The sequence below is a fragment of the Pantherophis guttatus genome, chromosome 2 (genome assembly GCF_059756535.1).
Source record: "Pantherophis guttatus breed Tessera chromosome 2, ASM5975653v1, whole genome shotgun sequence".
NCBI classification, from domain to species: domain Eukaryota; kingdom Metazoa; phylum Chordata; class Lepidosauria; order Squamata; family Colubridae; genus Pantherophis; species Pantherophis guttatus.
Genome location: NC_142064.1, coordinates 215,545,242 through 215,563,867, shown reverse-complemented (window position 1 = coordinate 215,563,867; position 18,626 = coordinate 215,545,242). Strand labels below are relative to the sequence as shown.

General features: G+C 37.3%; 1 protein-coding gene across 6 annotated transcripts in view; it reads left to right on the top strand.

Annotated features, from left to right (window-relative positions):
- The window catches only part of VGLL4 (vestigial like family member 4), a 102,673-nt gene extending 89,685 nt beyond the window's left edge, over positions 1 to 12,988 (top strand). For all 6 annotated transcript variants that reach the window (XM_060688380.2, XM_087887780.1, XM_034438264.3 and 3 more), the window contains 3 exons: positions 4,661 to 4,883; positions 8,139 to 8,262; positions 10,106 to 12,988. In XM_060688380.2, the coding sequence (XP_060544363.1) occupies positions 4,661 to 4,883; positions 8,139 to 8,262; positions 10,106 to 10,380 (622 nt within the window). In that variant the 3' untranslated portion in view covers positions 10,381 to 12,988. The remainder of the gene's footprint in view (positions 1 to 4,660; positions 4,884 to 8,138; positions 8,263 to 10,105) is intronic.
- Positions 12,989 to 18,626: the final 5,638 nt, after the last annotated feature.

The window sequence follows — 18,626 nt, the reverse complement described above, 5'->3', positions numbered from 1 at the left end:
TTAACTAAATATAACATTTTAATTAAAAGTTAGGACAGAGGATTTCCCTTCCGCCTCCCCAAATAATTCATTTCTAGTTGTCTCTGCTTTCAAAAAGTCTTCCTGATAGATCAATACTTATAGGCAGACTGTTCCTTCTACTTGTGTTCATCAGATTTGGAGACATGTCAGAATCAAAATATGGACTGGAGTTTACTTATCCTTAAGCTCTCCATATAGAGAAAAGATTTGTATGTGGGATATGGGGGGGAGGCTAGAGAGGAACAGACAAAGAGTAGGAAAGAGTTTAGTTTTGTGACTGACAGCAGTAGCTTCAGCCAGAGTAAGAGTTTTAGCAGGATTGTCAAATCCTAATGTTTGGGAAGAAGACTAATAATATGGCTGCATAGTTTCCATGCTCCCATTGTTACATTAGTTTTGTCCCAAGAGCAAAATTATTAAAATAGTTGGGTTGAATCTGAGAGGTTATGGCAATGGATGTTTGCTTCTGCCTCCTGCCACTCCTTTTTCTGGATGTGGGTGTATGCATGATAAATTTGTGTTCATTCACCTAACTTTACAATATTCACTCTGATATTTTGCAGTGTTCTTGGGGTAGCCTTATGAGGTGTGTAACTTTCAAATAAAGTACCTCCTCTCCCCACATCTCACAAAAAGCTCACATAGGTGAGAAAAGGAAGCAAATTCAGATTCAAAATCATTTTTATGATTCCATTTTCACAAATACTTAATTGTTTCTTCTGGATTATTTATTCTACATAAGGCTACTTCTGTGTTGTAAATCTGCGTTTAGTTATGTCTGGCACAAAAGCCAATCAACTTTCATCTCTTAATGTTCCTAAAATGTCAAACAACCATGTTACTCTGAAAAAACTGTTACAGCCATTTTTGTTGGCTATCTGAAACTAAGATTTGGATTCATTGTCAGAATCAAATCAAATGGCCCTTGAATCTATCCAAATAAAATTGGGCTGTTTAATAAAATGGATCAAATCTTTTGGAACACACATTTGTAAGTCTTAATTTCAGTTTGTTAAGCACTGTACGCCTGGAGAGACAGCAAATGTATAAACATTGTAGACATAACTTCTTTAAGTACAGTGTAGTTCACTAGTTATCCCTTGTAACTCATCATAAATCCCTTAAATTTTTTTCTTGCATTTAGAAGTCTCTAAAACTTCAATTTTGGAATAGGGAGAGAAGACTTTTCAGTATATGGAAGACCACAATTCATTTCACAAAGCAGAAGGCAGAATTATAATTGACGGTACCACAGACATACACACACAACACATTAAAACATTGTCTTCTATTAGCTTGTTGAAGCCAGCAAATTAGAAAGTTTGTTTTTACATGACTCATGTTTTTTCTAAGGCATTGTCTATATTTCCAAGATCATATGTTAAATGCATCAACAATTTGCAAACAAAGCTTTTATTTTTATTTCAATGCAATGTGTAATTAACGCCACTGTGAAAAAGTTATATTTCACTGAGGATAAGCAGAACTGCTAAATGAATATCTCTGAAGAAATAAGTACAGCAGCTCTCTTCATTGAAGTACTTGAATTTTATTCAGTTGGCAACATCCCTATTCCATTACTGCTTTAATATTGGCAACTAGATGTGGTAGATCCTGTTGCAAGAATAATCTGAGCCTTTCCACATGTTCTAACAACAGCAGTTTGAAATTTGAATTTATTTGGTTTATATCTCACCTTTCTTCTGGAGCTCATAATGACTTACACAAGGTTCTCCCTTCATTTTATCCTCATAACCCCCATTAGAAGCTAGTTGGGCTGAGAGAGAGCAAGTGGTCCAAGGTTTCAGTGAGTTTTAAGATTGAGGGTAGACTTCAGATGGATTTCCCCCACCCTTAATCTACCACTTGGGATTTCTTAGATTCTTAGAGTTGAAAGGGACCTCAGGGATTGTCCGATATAGCCCTTCCTTAATGCAGGATATACTAGAGCCTTTGTCAACCCTGCAAAATAAACCAGATTAGGAAATCAATGCCATGAACGGTTAGTACTACTTTTATTCTAAAACTTTAGTAACAGAATCTTTTAAATATGAAAGTGCTTTCCATTTATCTTTGTGTGGACTAAGGAGATGCTTGTCTGAGTTGTTTACTCACATTTCATTCTTGGCCCAGGCTCAGACCCCTTTTATCTGACCATTACCTTGGAAACAACTCTTCCTTCTATCTCTCAAGGCTATTCGCATTTATCTGTTTGTCTGTCTGTTTAATTTATGTGCCACCCATCTTGCCCAGAGATGATTCATTGTTGTCAATAATTTCTCAAGCCTGCTTAGGTATCTTTTCTCATTTCCCAGTTTTGAATTATCTGCAAACCTGAAAAAATATCTCAATTTTTTCATTGCAGTTATTGATAAAATGTTGTAACAGCCCAGGCCCAAGACAGAGCCCTCTGGCATGCCATTTGATGTTTTCTCCAAGCTGAAGTAGTAGCATTAATGAGTACTTTTTGGATACAGTCATTCAGCCAACCATGAGTCCATTTTATAGTAGTATTATCTAACATATACAGTATTTATTGTACTGTATAGACAGAGAATATTATGAGGCACTCTTTCAAACGCTTTGTTGTGGTCTGAATTTTTACAGTATCCTCCATAGTTTTTTCGTTTTAACCATTATGCCATACTCATTTTCACACTGATGTACATAATGGTAAGCTAGCATTTTCTGCATAAATATGGATTCATTGCTGTGTGAAGCTTTGCATTTTTTATGCATGCTACATTCCTTCATCCCGTGTGCTTACACTGAAATCTTTATATGAATATGGAGAAGGTGACAAAAGAAACCCAAGAAGAGTGATGTCTTAAATTGTGATAAAGATTATAGTAGTTGTAGTTATATAAGCAGCTACCTGTCTTCATGTTTTTCCAGGCCATTATATTGCAGTAAAATAATTGTTCTTCCTCATATCACCACATACCTAATTAGATCAGGCTCCATCCTATCATCTGAAAAAGTGCCACAAGTTTGATAGGTGATTTAGCGTATACAGAATACAGACTAACAGACTTGGAAGGGACTTTGGAAGTCTTCTAGTCCAATCCCCTACTCAAGCAGGAGACCCTATGCCAATCCAGACAAATGCTGTCCAGTCTCTTCTTAAAAACCTCAAGTGATATGGCACCTACAACGTTCTGGAGGGAAACCATTGTTCTCATTGTCAGGAAATTTCCCCTTACTTCTATAGGTTGGATCTTTGTTCGATAAGTTTCCATTGGTTACTTCTTGTCCTGCAGTCAGGTGCTTTGAAGAATAGGTTGACCCTCTCTTTTCTGTCACAGCCCTTTGAGTATTGGAGGACTGCTGTCATTGTCCCCCTAGTCCTTTTCTTCATTAGACTAGACATACCCAATTCCTGCAACTGTTCTTTATATGTTTTAGCCTCCAGCCCCCTAATCGTCTTTGTTGATGTTCTCTGCACTTTTTCAAGTCTCAACATCTTTTTTGTATCACGGTGACCAAACTTGGATGCAGTATTCCAAATATGGTCTTACCAAAGCAGTACTAACACTTCACATGACTGTGATGCTATCCCTCTGTTGATACAACTAGGACTGCATTGGCTTTTTTGGCAGCTGAAGCATACTGCTGACTTACATTTAATTGGCTGTCCTCTAAGATTCCTAGATCTCTCTCACAATTATTGCTATTGAGCAAACGTGCCGCCTATTCTATACCTGTGTTGATTTTTGATGCCTAAGTTTAAAACTTACTCCTGAATTGCATGTTCTTGGATAGGGTCCAGTGCAGTGGTGGGTTGCCCCCGGTTCGGACCGGTTCACAAGAACTGGTAGTAAAACCGGCCTGGATGTCAACATTGGTGATCTGTGCATGCGCAGAAGCTTCTGCACATGCACAGAAGCAAGGCATGCGCACTCACACGTGCGTACAATCCCGTTGCGAACCGGTAGTAAAGGTAAGTAGAACCCACCCCTGGTCCAATGTTCTAGTTTGTCAAAATCTTTCTGGATCTTGAACCTTTTTTCTAAAACGATGTCATCTGCAAATTTTATGAATGCCCATTCTGTCCCCTCATTTAAATCTTATTGAGAGAAAGAGTCTGTTCCTAAAGTTGTAACAAAATATAGCTTGGATCAAAGATGAAATTTAAAATTAATCCATGTTGATTATTATCAGTTAATGGTTATGATGTCTGTTCATAATAGGGAGGCATAAAATATGTGCTGTGATAAAATGTTGGATTAAGAAGATAGGAAAAATTGTTCTCTAAAAATGGTCCCAGGACATCTGAAACTAGTCATCTGTGTGCCATTTGCTACAGAGGCAGGACTGCAGGACCTGAGGGAAAGCAGGTCCCAAAGCTTGCCAGGACCCAGTGGGTGGGATGGTGGAGGGAAGATAGATTGGGAAGGGGGTGCTGCAGCATCCCTGAGGTGTAAGAGTGACTGATCATGGGAGCACCACAGAGGCCATAATTTTGAAAACAGGTCATAAATATCTTTGGGTGGGGGGGGGGGAAGTATTTTAATTTCAGATGGTCTCTAAGTCACTGGTGTTAAGTCGAACACTAGATATAAACTTGTCTTTGGAGTGTATTCCTTGAATTAAATGCACAACACTAACATATTGGTTTGTTTGTTTGTTTTTCTCTTAGAATGAAGACTGCCAATGGGGATTACCGAAAAGAACATAGAGAAAGGAGTCGTAGTCCCATTGAACGGGCTGTTGCACCAACAATGGGCCTTCATGCTAATCATATGTATGCCTCAATCCCAAGCTTAACTATGGAGCAACCTCTAGCACTGACCAAAAACAGCATGGATGTTATTCGGTCTGTAAGCATGACTCCTACAATGACATCAGTGGAACGGCAGCAGGTACTTGGCATTTTTGTTTGCTAAGATACATATTTCTAGGCAACTATTTTTCGTTTAGCTTTTGTACAGTTTTTGTATTTCTGTGTGTGTTTTTGTGTGTGGTGGTGTGTGTAGTTGGTTGGTTGGTTTTTGCAGAGTCCTTGTCTATATAACTTTCCTAATTCCTTCCAATTAATAATTTTGCAAACACTGGAGGCAGAATGGAATTTTGCAAATCTGGTTGTTTGAAACTTACATAAATAAATATTTATTTATTTGAGCGATCTATTAAAACAAGCACTACTGAGGAATACTAGGTATTTCTATACATTGGGAAAGGGCCTCTTCTCGTCTAAACTCAGAAGGAAGCAAAGAAGCTCTGGTCTACCAGTTTCAAAATAGCGTTCAAAAAAGCATTCTTCAAAAAAGAAATCGATGTTTAATGGTTGTTAAATATTGATCAATGTTGTTACTGTTAACTCACTATTCAAAAATTTGAAAATGATCGAAAATGTTCAAGACAAATTCTATATAAAATATTTGTAAAAGGTTTGAACCTGAGAAGGAAGGATTGTAGCCAAGTTGGGGGGTTTTTTTTGGACATTTTTAAGTAATTGAAGTGTTTCGCAGCAACCATATTTGATAAGGATTGAAGTGATAGCAGTTCAGAAATAGGTTTCCTGGTCCATCAGTTGTTAGTGAAGAGAGGTCTGGAGATTCTCAGTCATCCAGGTCATAGTTGGATAGCGAGCCATTGGTTTGAAAGGAAGGTAAAAGAATCCATCTATGTTAGAATTGAACACCCTTTCCTCAACAGAAGGGGAGAAATAAGACAGCACTTGTCTCCAGTTTACAATGCAGTACTTGTAGCAGTTCCAAGAAGATTCCACAACCAATTGTACCCTCATTCAGGTGACCCTGAGGGCACAGATAAACCCCTAAAATATCCCCAACAGCTCTCAGAGTGCTAACAGCCAGATGATGGCAAAGAAATACAATCCTTCCACCACCACCCATCCTATCAGAACCTATCCTTGCATCCCCCCACCATCCAGTCCCAACTGTCAGTACCTATCCTTCCATTCCCAGCTCCCCCGCCATCAGAACTGATGAAGCTTCTTGGATGAGAAATGAAAAGTTTTCTTCTTCCTCAAGGAAAAAAACAGTCCAGTTGCCTTTTGAAGAAAAAAGTACCTTTGAGTGAAGAGCAATCCTTAATTAGAAATTCTGAAGCAGATAGATGGGGAAAGATGCTTTTTCTTTTTTTTCTTTTTTATATTACCTTGAGTTCATTACAAGATGATGGAAGACCATTGATTCATGGAAAAGGAGGAATGTCATCTAAGACCAAAGTCCCTCCTCTCTCTTCCTCAAATTGCAGTCAACTTCAGAACTTCTAAAACTTCATATTTGAATGAAAGTTTGAGCTGACCAGCAATTCCCCAAGTTCCTAGTAAGGCTACTAAATGTAACTTTGAAGGGTTTTAAAATGGACCCATAACACAAGCCGTAGAATCATCTCCCCTCCTTTTTTTTAAAGACAAAAGATGAGAGGAAAGGCACTCGTTTTAAAGGACAAAAAGTTGGCACATGAAAAATATTTATCACAAATTGTGGGTTTTTTTTAATATAGACTCATAAGTTCTTAGCCAATGTTGTGTAAGCTATTGTGACTATTGTACTTTGTAATTGACTGATAAGCTCCCTTTTCTAGCTTATTTGGAAGATAGCATGAGTTCCTGTTCAGATACTTGCAGATTATGAAATAAATCAGCATATGTGTTTGTAAACTCTTATCCTGCATTACTGTCACTTTTGCTCCCTTTAAGAACATTTCTGTAGATTTATCTTATCGCCTAAACTAGCTCTGCCCTTTTATTTTTTTCAGTTTTTCCAGGTGGATTTTTAAAAATACTGCTACTAAATTAGGAAGTTGTAACTGATGACCCCTAGTGCCGCGTAATGGGGTGAGCTCCCGTTACTTGTCCCAGTTTCTGCCAACTAGCAGTTCGAAAGCATGTAAAAAATGCAAGTAGATAAATAGGGGCCACCTTTGGTCGGAAGGTAACAGCATTCCATGCGCCTTTGGCGTTAAGTCATGCCGGCCACATGACCACAGAGACATCTTCGGATAGTGCTGGCTCTTCGGCTTTGAAACGGAGATGAGCACTGCCCCCTAGAGTCGGGAACGAGTAGCACATATGTGCGAGGGGAACCTTTACCTAACTGATGACAGTAGGGACTTTCTAATTCATGTCTCAACATTCTCCTTTGTGACTTAGAAAAAAAAAAAACCATACAGCTACCATTCCCCACTTAGAAACTAGCATTAAATTCAGAAATTATAATTCAAGAAGCTTCTCACTCAGCTAAATCAGTGTTCCTACTTTCACAGTTTGTATTTTCTCTGTAACCTTTATTCACTGGGATATGACCTGAACACTTTTTTGTCTGTTATATTACCATTTGATGTGTTAAATAGTATAATCCAATGTTCCAATCCATCCACTATTGTTCTGCATAGTGTATTTCCTCAGCATAGTTGGTTTATGGATGATAGGCAAGGAAGGGAGGAAGGGAGAGGCTTCCACTTATGACTTTGGGACTGCTTGATAATTCCTACTATTGTTTTTTGGAGTGGCAATGAGGTCTGTCATTGAGCAGTATCACAAGAACTGTTTTTACTGGACAATGATTATTGTACTTGTGGCCATATTTTAAAAATCATTTAGTAGTACTTAAATATAATTTCCTCCCTGGCTGTAATATTGGATATTACACTAAAGATCTTTTGGTTATTAACTATTTAAGTATTGACAGGTTTCTTATTTTGTGGTATGTAATTTGGTATATTACTATGTTTTTCAACTTTTCATAATATATAATGGCTTACGTGATGCCTGGAATGTATGTTAAGAAATCATTATCATTTTTTAAAAATAGTAATGCATAGCTAAAGTAAATGATATAATCCAATAGAGCAGTTATAGCTGAATATTTACCAAACAGATTGCTAGATTGATTCAAATACTTTTTCTGCTAGCATTTTAATGACTGAAAGAGCCAAGAGCTTCTTCCCGAACCACATAGTTTCCCTTAGTTCCTATACCTAGATTATTTGAAATGACTTCACTGTTCCCTATTAAAATGGGAATTGGTGCCTACATTTATTTCAGGCAGTCTTGTGAAAGAATATCTCAAGCAACAAATTGTAACCACCATGTTAAGCAACTCTTTGAGGAACTGCCTATGATTTCCATGTTCTTTTATCCTCAGAACCGTCCGTCTGTAATCACATGTGCCTCTGCAAGCAATCGAAACTGTAATCTTTCTCATTGTCCAGTTGTGCACAGTGGATGTGGGGCTGCTATTCCAACCAGTTACCGAAGGCCGTCTAGCAGTAAGTAACACTCGTTTCCATGATTTTCCTTCCAAAGATCTATTATATGTGGTCATCAAATAACTATTAATATATGTAATGAATTACAGAAATAGAAACATTTTTAAGCAGGGTGAAAGTAGTACACTGCAGTCGAATTAAATATGTAATTACAGATAGTCCTCGACTTACGACCACACTAGAGCCCAAAATTTCTGTTGCTAAGTGAGACAGTTATTAAGCAAGTTTTGCCCCCATTTTATGATCCTTCTTGCCGCAACGGTTAAGTGAATCACTGCAGTTTTTAGGTTACTAACATGGTTGTTAAGTGAATTTGGCTTCCCCATTGACTTTGCTTGCCAGGTGATCAAGTGACCCTGGAACACTGCAACTGCTATAAATATGATCCGAATTTTGATCACGACCATGAGGCTACTGCCACTGTTGTTAAGTCACTTTTTTCGGTGTCCTTATAACTTTAAACAGTCGCTAAACTAATGGTTGTAACTCGAGGACTACCTGTATGTATTAAAGGAGAACTCCCGCTAAGATCTTCCTATTTTTATTAGGATAAATGTTAAAACTCTTCACAATTTTTAAGATTTATTGGTATACGAAAATCTAGACTGTCCAATGGAAGATTATTTATAATCTTCATTCATATTATAAAATTCAAAAACTATTAAATAAAATCAGTAAAGTATAAATCCATATAACTGGATTTTTATTGATTTGATATTGTGTGTTTTTAAAGACAGTTTATCTTTGTTAAATTCAAAAACAGTCAATATAAACAGTTATGTAGGATAATAAAGAGATGAAAGGTTAATATAATGAAGGATTTGTGGGAACTGAAATAAAGTTGGAAACTGAAATGCCACTCTGGGGTTATGCCAAGGGCCAATCTAGTCTAGCCTTTAGTAACGGCCTGGGGCCAGCCAAATGCACATGAGGAGCTCAGCAGAACGGATAGTAGACTAATAGCCCTCCTTCATTGTTGTTTCCCAGCAGCTGCTTGTGATTCAGGAGGTGGAACAATTAGCCCTTTTATAGCAATGGTAAACTTAATTTTGTGACCAAATTTTCACACTGATTTTTAATAGGATCGAAATGCAGCTAATTTAGATTTGAATCAAACCCCGCCCTTGACTTTGTGTATATTTGACAACATAATACGGAACTGGCTACGGAAAAATTGAAGAGACAACATTTAAATGCCTTTTATTACTTTGGCTAGAATAAAATGAACAAGAAATACAAAGGAAAGAATTGTGCATTTTAAAAAACTTTTAAAAGTTTAAACATCTCTTAGATCCTTTTTGGAACCTTCTTAAAACTTACCGCATGATTTTCTGATTTTCAGTTTTCCTATTTTTTTATGGAACAATCTGCAGAAATCTGATTCACTTGCATGTTCTCACAGCCTTCTCCAATTTGCATGTCTCCAAGATTCTTAGCAATGGCCCTGCTGACCAGGGAATTGTGGAAGTTGAAGTCTATACAAGTGGAGGTTGTTGTGCAGGTTGGGGACAGCTGTTTTTGGCTTTTCAGATAGTAATCTAAAATGACAATTATATACGTCCTTTTTCTTTTCTCTTGGCTAATTTACAAGGCCCACACAAATAATAGAAAAAATAATATGTACAATGCATTCTAATAAAGCATTTACATTAAAACAGCAATTTATGGTATTATATAATGGTACATATTAATGCATATTGTACATACATTAAGTAAATAATATTTACTGCAGTTGTACTTAAAAAGCAGAACAGCTGTAAGGGGAGTTATAAGATTTTTTTTAGTCATACGGAAAAGCAATAGTTTGTCCGTTTCTTAGTAGTTTTCTGCATTTCCCTTATAGCTACTGCTGCCTGCGATCCAGTGGTAGAAGAACACTTCCGCAGAAGCCTTGGCAAGAATTACAAGGAGCCAGAGCCAGTGACAAACTCTGTATCCATCACAGGATCAGTCGATGACCACTTTGCCAAAGCTCTCGGAGATACCTGGCTTCAGATTAAAGCTGCCAAGGATGGTGTGTCCAATAGTCCAGAGTCTGCTTCCAGGAGGGGCCAGTCTTCTTCTCCTCCTTCCTCCCATCTGGTCAATCATAATCATTCACCTTCGGTTGTCTCATGAACACGGGACCACAATTTCTTCATCCAAACATGAGTCGGTATTGTTTTGGCTGAGCTTGAACAGTACGCGAAACGCAAAGTGTTTGGGAGGGATGATATAAAAGGAGATAACGATTCAATACATGTCTTGTGTGTGTTCGGGCCTTTTTTTTTTTTTTTAAATACACATGCCCTTAAAATTGATAGCAGGAACTATTTGATTTTTTTTAAAATTGTTTTTTTTAATAATGTAGCACACTTTTTTTTTTCCTGCCTCAGTTACCAAAGAAACCTCTGATGCAACTCTGCTGCCCCCCACTTTCTGAAAACGAAATGTAGACGCAAGTAAATGGGGGGGAAAAAAGAAAGAAAAAAGCCATTTTGTACAGTGGATTGACCCAAATGCTTGTATGCTTTGATTAGCTTCTTGAGGGTAGAATTGTGTCTGGATTTTGTCTCCATTACTTTCTTCTCCCTTTGTGAAGTAATTTTGTATGTATATACTTGAAAAGAACTGTTGTGTATGATTTGCACTATTGGAGGAGGTTAGGGTTGCATAGCAACTTTTAGGCAGGATGCTTCTATTCTGAGGGCAAACTGCTCGGCAAAAAGCGTCTGGTGTTCTCTGCCTCTTGAAAACAAGAAGCAGCCTTTGTTTAGGAAGGGGGAAGTCTCATACAGGTTATAGGTCTTCTCGGTGTAGATTTCAGGTGCTTCGTGCTTGCAACTGGACTGCATAATCAACAGATCATGGGCATTTTTTTTTTTCACACTGCAGTTTGTTAGAATAGAGCTGAGGTAAGAGGGTTCAATAGTGCTTAAAAGATGCATGTTTTATGGAAAAATAGCTGGTATCTATTAATGTATAGACAGTAAGAAATATATTAGCTTTCGTTGAAAACTAGGTGGGTTTTTTTCTCCATTAACAGTCCTAGATAAACTTACTGCTGGTACAGTTGTACTCTGATACTTGTATTTGATATTCCTTTTCGTAGCAGCCAGCAACCTTGGACAGTCGCCTCTGGTCAGGCCTCAACTGAAGCAGTTTATATATCATTCAGTGCTATGAGATTCAGGATGCTACCTATAGCATTGGTGACAAAAGAAACAATATTCACGTGGAGAATCAACTGCTCAATGCAAATTTACTTAACTGAAATATATTTATCCATGTACACTCTAGTTGCAGAAATCTAATTTTTGAGGCTGCTTATAAACCTAGGCCAAGGCACCATACATTCCTTTTTTTTTTTTATAAAGGTGTTACTTGCATTTATTTCATTTGTTGTATTAATAGTCACTAACTAGGTAATAGAGGCAGGCATAAAGAACAGACTTCTTTTAGTAGTAATGGGCTCAGCTGTTGTTTTTTTTAATGTCACAACTCACCCACAATCCCCACACATTCCAGCAGTTACAACTAGTCCATTGAATAGTGGGTTACCTAAAAGGATAGGTGCTGTTGAAAGCATATAGGATAAGGCAAAAGTCTGAAGTGCACGTGATGTCCTTTGGGCTATGTTATAGCATTGGGGCCAGAATTTATATTTTTGTAAAAATGAAAACCACGGTTAGGAAAGATCAGCAAAGGATCTGTTTTGTCCTGTTCCATAGAGTGTAGCTGCCTACTTTTAAAAGCTAGAAAAAGACAAGAGAAGCTCCCCCTTCATTTGCCCCTTTCACACATTTTACGGTCATGTTAATGGGTAGTTAAATGCTCAGTCACCTTTGGCATTCAGTACCCTACCCCTGTAAGAAAAGTGCAGAAAAAAAAACTTTTTTATATAGGTAACTTTAAGACCATCATTACGCTGTGCGTAAAGAATGTACAGAGAAATTTGTAGGTATTTTTTGAGGAACAATTAATTTGTTAATGATATGTAGCTATTTAATTTTTCCCTTTCCTTTATTGTAATCATTCTCTTTTATTTTTGTCTGGAGAAAAAAGTTGATCTTTTTTTTTTGTTGTAGATGTCTGTAATACAGTAAAAGTGCAGGAACACAGTTATTCTATAAGAACACTGCATTAGCAATTAATAGCCACTAGTGTGTTGTTGCTACAGGCTACTGAGCGGTCTAACAAGTACTAATGACTGCAGATGGACTTTGTGGATACAGAACCCTTTTGACATGTCTTTGAAGCACAAAACTACAAAGTTAAATTTACTTATCTGTGATAAGTAAATGGGGCGTAAAATAATCACTGCAGTCCTAACACACAACACTTGGGACATACACTTGTGTTGATTGTGGTGCAATGTTCTTTGAAGTAAATGCATTGAGGATTATCTTCTCAGTGTGATGTGTAGCGTATACACAAAACCATTTGGAAGAGAGAAAAAAATAGTCCACGGAAAATAGAATTATTGTTTAAAAGCCAAAAGGGTCGGGAGGGGGAAGAGAAGGAGAAAGGATATTAACCTCATTCTTACATGAAGTTTTTTTTTCACAGAGCCACAGGATCTACAGTCCAGATTGAACAATGTTCTCCATGTTTGTAAATCTGTAACATATCATTCTTTTGTGGCCTTGTTTCACCTGGCAATTTTTAAAAAAGGTTTGGCAGGCCATCTTTTTTTTTTTGTACTTAAAAGTAGCCTTAATGAACAATAAAGTGCTCTTAAATCTTACAACCGTGAGCATGTGGTTTCTTAAAGTGTAATAAGGTTTGCCTAAGTTAGCAATGCCACGTCACTTGGTAAGGTATTTTAAGTGCTTCCTTTCAAATAATGTGCAAAGCAGATATCTGTTGTACTGGTGATGGTTGGAATGAAACATATTGTTAAACCAAGGATCTATACTAATTTCAGAAGATAATAGACGCAAGGATCCAGTGTTTCTTCTGACTGCAGACTTAAATAGTGAAAACCTGTATTTCCCAGTCTGGAATCTTAACATATAAGCTGTAACCAATATGGGAGTTATATAGAAGCCCTGGAAGGAAACTTTAAGAAACCCTGGAGAAGTCAAGCTTTAATTTGCTTTGCAAATAAAAGATTCCAATGGGTGGACTTGCATTTTAGTTGCCATTTCATGTCAGCAGAAAACAAAAAGCTAGGTTACACATTTTTCAGTGTGAGCAAAGCACAGTATGCAACGTAACAGCTGCTTTTGCATTATTTGTAAAAAAAAAAAAAAAAGTACTGTATTTTTAGGACACATATATTTGCCTTCATTTATGACAGTTTATTCTCAAATAAATTGATCAATAATGACAATTATTTCTTGTACTACAAATCAGCCTGCAATTATTTCAAACTATTTGAATGTTTCATGTAAAATATAGTATACTGCTCTGTGAAAATCTTACAACACAAGTAAATTAGCTAATACAAACTAAACTCTCCTCTCCAACTATTATGTTCTTTAGTGTCTCCCTCACAGTTGTAAGGATTCTGTTCTGCCCACCCGCCGGCTCCCACCCTTCTGTTCACGTATTTTATGTTGCTACACGCTTCCCTTCCTTGAGGTTATTGTGTCAAGATCGAGATCCAAAGAATGAGATCTAATAGTGATGTGTTTACATGACATACTGACACACACACAAAAAAACCTTTAATAAATGAAAATATTTCACAACTCACTCTTAACAGGGTTATGGTATTATGCAATTCCATTTGCAGAATATGGAATTTGCAAAATATGATAATTGGAATATGAATATTCCATAATTGGCTGCTTTTACCAATAGTAATCCATAATCATGTATCACACAATGACAGCATGCTGGGCGAACACAGTCATATTTTGGTTTATAGTGGCTACACACAAGTCAGCCTTATGCACGTTCAACATTTTTATGTTAAACAAAACCAATTTTTGAATGGTTTGCAAAGGACTGCAAACAACAGATAAGCATCCACAACACCATGTATGTAAAATCCTAACTTAAGAAACCCACGATTGAGTCTGTTTGAGATGGGCTGCTATAGAAATTGAAAGAATAAGTGATGTTATCCTGTTCAGCGCACTATGAAATGCTTCAAATGCCGCAGTCTACTTCAGTAGATAAGACTAATAAAGAAGTGGCATCAAGATCACAAAGGAGAGTTAGTAATTTTGCTTCACATTGCTCTGCTCTGCGTTAAATTTGCATTGTTTGGGAAAGCTGAATCAAGCACATCAAGCAGAAGGTTATGGGACTTTTCTATAATTCTATGCCATCTCAAAGGAATTGCCGTACTCCAGTAATAATCCACGACATACAAAAAACAATAGACTACAGCCAGTTATCAAGAATCAAAGCAGATGATAGGGAAATCATTCAACAGTGCACTGCCTTTAAACGCTTTGCTCCTGCGTTCTTTCCACTCTCACTCAAGAGGTGATGTGATTCTTAACGTAGATGGAATAAACAAACAAATAAATACAGAAACAAACTTAGGGAAGGAGCTGAGATTTGGAAACATCCCTCTATGTAACACAAGCACACAAACTTTTTTATGTGTATAGTATTTTTTAAAAAAATTATGTTGCTTCCTTCAAAGTTTATGTTGTCTGCAGAGTGTGCAACTTAAGCACCCGAGATGTAATATGTATACACACGAAGTATTCTCATAACAAGTGAAAACAAAACAATAATAAAGCAGCCTAAGTCATGTTCGGACCTTCATTCTTGGCTATCCAAAACCGGATCATAGCTATTGGTGGACTTTTTTAAAAAGCAGACTGGATCATGGGTGTTTTCTAGACGGATCTATAAAGAAGCAAATAAGACAGTTTAGCTCTGCCCTGATTGGCACGGAGGACATAGCTCTGTCCACAAGCAGAGATAGTGCACATACTATTAACTGTGTAACTGCTAATATGTTTGCAACATTACAGCAGATGCTAAGATGGGGAACATTGCATCTGAAGGTAGTATTATCCAGAGATTTCTATACATAATATCCAGAGAAGATGAATATATTTTCCTCCTCCTTTTCCCAATTATTTTTTTCCCACGTGTTAATTTTTATAGAGATGACATCTTACACATATTTACAAAGCTTGTATCTCAGAGGATGAAAGTGTGATTGTGCAGTTCAACTTCACTACCTATTTATAAACCCATAAAGGAAGAAGATGTCAAGTCAAGACCAAAGATTTGTCAACTCGCAGATCAAGGAGTACCGGCCAATTTGGACACTTCTACTTAGTGCCCTTTCAGATACAGTAGATAAAGAGAATGAACTCAGGCTCCAGCACTTATGTTGCCAGCAGAATCAGATAGGAAAGAGCGGTCATCACAAAACAGAAAATTGGCATGTCAGAAAAAATATTAGGTCCTCTCACTTTGTATTCTCCATTTAGGGAACATTTTCTCCTAATATTTCATTCTTTACATATGGGAGTGACAAATGACCATAAGACACAGAAATAGGGAGAAAATAATTTGATTCGGGAATCCAATTCCCTGGACTTGGCAACAGGGCTGAAAGACGATGAGCAGCCACTTCTATTGGAGCTGATCCATTAAGTCAACAACACATTTAGGAGGCTACAACTTCATATAGCACAATATATTCATTAATTGTGGCAATACTTTCGTTGATATATCAGCTGACAAATTTCTATTTGTAACAAGATATGTGGGAGGAATTCTAAATTGACATTCTGGTTATTCATGGCAGTCCAGAAGTCAAAAATATTATCGCCATCACTATTCTTACAATAGACTTTTGAAATTTATGACAAAGCTGTGACTCAATTCCAGCACACTTCAATCCATTTGACATGAGGCCATTTCAGCCCTCATGATGGATGACTGGCTGCACTGTTCATTGTTGGCCTGTCATTTCAGAGGTCACATTGATTTTGTTACAAAACATCTTTCATAAAGGAGGACATCGGTTATGTTTTTGTAATGAAAAGACCCCTCCCCTCATGCTTTCATTTGCATTCCCTATTCTGGTTCCTCAGACCTTTATTTTAGAAAAATGCAAGATTCTTTCCTATCCTATTACTACCAATGAACCATTCCCTCTTGTGATCCAAAGTGAGCTTTCAGCAAAAAAGTGGAGCCATTACAGGATTCCATATTGAATGTTGTCATTCAAGGGACAGGAACAAACAACAGTGGCAGTAAGTTTGGCATAAGCCAGTAAGTTAGGCAACCATATCTATTGTGCACACAACATTGAGAAACTGTTACTTCTTGTGATGATGTATGACAAAAAAGAACTTTTGCATTCCTCTAAACATAGAACAGTAGTGTAAGTTTTCCACATGATTCACGCCTCAAAGCTGAAGCACATGAGTATAATTGCCTGTTCCATTAGAATTAAGCAGTAGGACAGAGTCCCCATTTCTTCATGGACAATTCATTGTACAGCAAGGGGGTGGTTATGTAAATGACATTTATGGAAAGTTCCAGTAACTTTAAATGTTACTTAATCAGGGTAGGGTCCTTTGACTGTATAAGAGTCTGGCATTAACTGTGTGATGTAGGCTACAGAAAGAGCCAAATGAATGTGAACAATACAGGCTAACATACATCTAATCATGTGTGGGTGAACCTCTACATCAGCTAAAACTGGATCAGATTGGCCAGATTGTAGCATTCACGAATTAATTCCCATTTATCCCTAAACAGCTGGGCTGATACAGAGGAGGTTCAGAGAAAGTTGCAATCCACTGAGAAGTCACATATTGCCTTTCCCTTAGTTCTATCTTCCTTTCAGGCTAATGGTTTTTAAAAGTATTTATCATGTTTGTGTAGCCTATCTCTCTTGCATGAAAGTGACTCCAGGTGGCATACAGCAATATCAGCATGTTATAAAAAGGCAGATACTATTCACAGCAGTCTAGTTTATGTTTCTTTGGTCCAAGGGCACACACTAGCTACAGTGGAGAATCTGGAAATTGCCTAGCTTTATTCAAGGTACTTAGCAGCTCCTGTCCATAGAAAACAAGAAAGAGAAGGGGTTTCGTGGCTGAATCAATTGGGTGGCTGACAGAAAATCATAAAGCAGTGGCAATGAAGACAAAGACACACAAAATGGCACAAGAAGATGGAGCTGCTTCTTAAACAGAGGGAAAAAGGAAAGATATGCCAACTAAAGGGCCAAAACAGATGAATTTATGCGGAAATCCAGAAAGGGAAAAGGTTGTGGAAAGCTGGAAAACAAGACTGAATATTGGATGTTGATGTATAGAATGCCCAAGAATTCGCATGTGCAAAGGTGATATAATCATAGGAATTGTTAAGCAGGGGATCCAAATGGGAGATGGAGGCTTTTGGTAAAACCTTTTAAACACAGCAGTGCTTTTCTGTATGGTTCTTATGCATAAAAAACATACATCCTCATTCCGATTAAGCTGCAATTCAATAGAGCGCCCCCCAAAAAACAGAACTAAAATTGAACAAAGTTGATGCAGAGGCTATGCAATCTCAAGTAAGGCATTAGGGTTGCCAGGAAGGGAGATTAGACTGCCATCCCAATTATGCCTCCTTATATTAGTTTGGGCTGCAAAGGGCTGCCATTTGGCTTGGATTTCATTTATTGATACCTCAATCCTGAAGGACTCTAGCCTGGGTACAAAATATACATCTACTGTACTTGAAATACTTGAGTGTCACTGTGGTGTAATGTTGCACTAGGAAAAAAGAAGCTCAGGTTCAAGTACAACCTCAGCCACAGTTCATTGAATGACTTTGGGTTACTGTTAGCCCAACAATATTACAGAGTTATTGTTGGTTTGTAGAAAAATAAGGAGGAAGATTTGCTACCTATGCCATCTTGAGTTCCCCAATGGATGTGGTCATGATAATGGATTAGATGAGGACTGAAGTTTAGTTCAGATAAAACAAAGTTTATGTTAGCAGATGTTCTTTTGCCCAGAGAAGTTGAGGACAATCTGTTCTGAATGGTGCTGCATTCGGCTTTGTAACATTAGGATGCTTCTGATAGAAACCATATCACTTGTGAAATACAGTTGCTCCAACCTGAGCACCAAATCACAACTTACCAGAGCAAGGAAGTTTCTTTGTAAAGAAAATGAACTGGCTTTAACCACCTGAATTGGTGGACCGAGACCTATACTGGTTCATCATCTTTATAATGGTTACAGACCAGCAAATATAGGACAAGATAACATTAAAAAATGTATAAAAAATAAATAAATAAATAAATAAATAAAGGATTTACACATAATGAAACAAAAGCTTGCTATTTTTAAAGAGACACTTCTCTTGATCATCTAACACTTAACGTAAATATAAATTATTAGACTGTCCTGAGAATGTAATTAAAACAGGAGTAATCAACTAGTAAAAAGTGTTCCTAT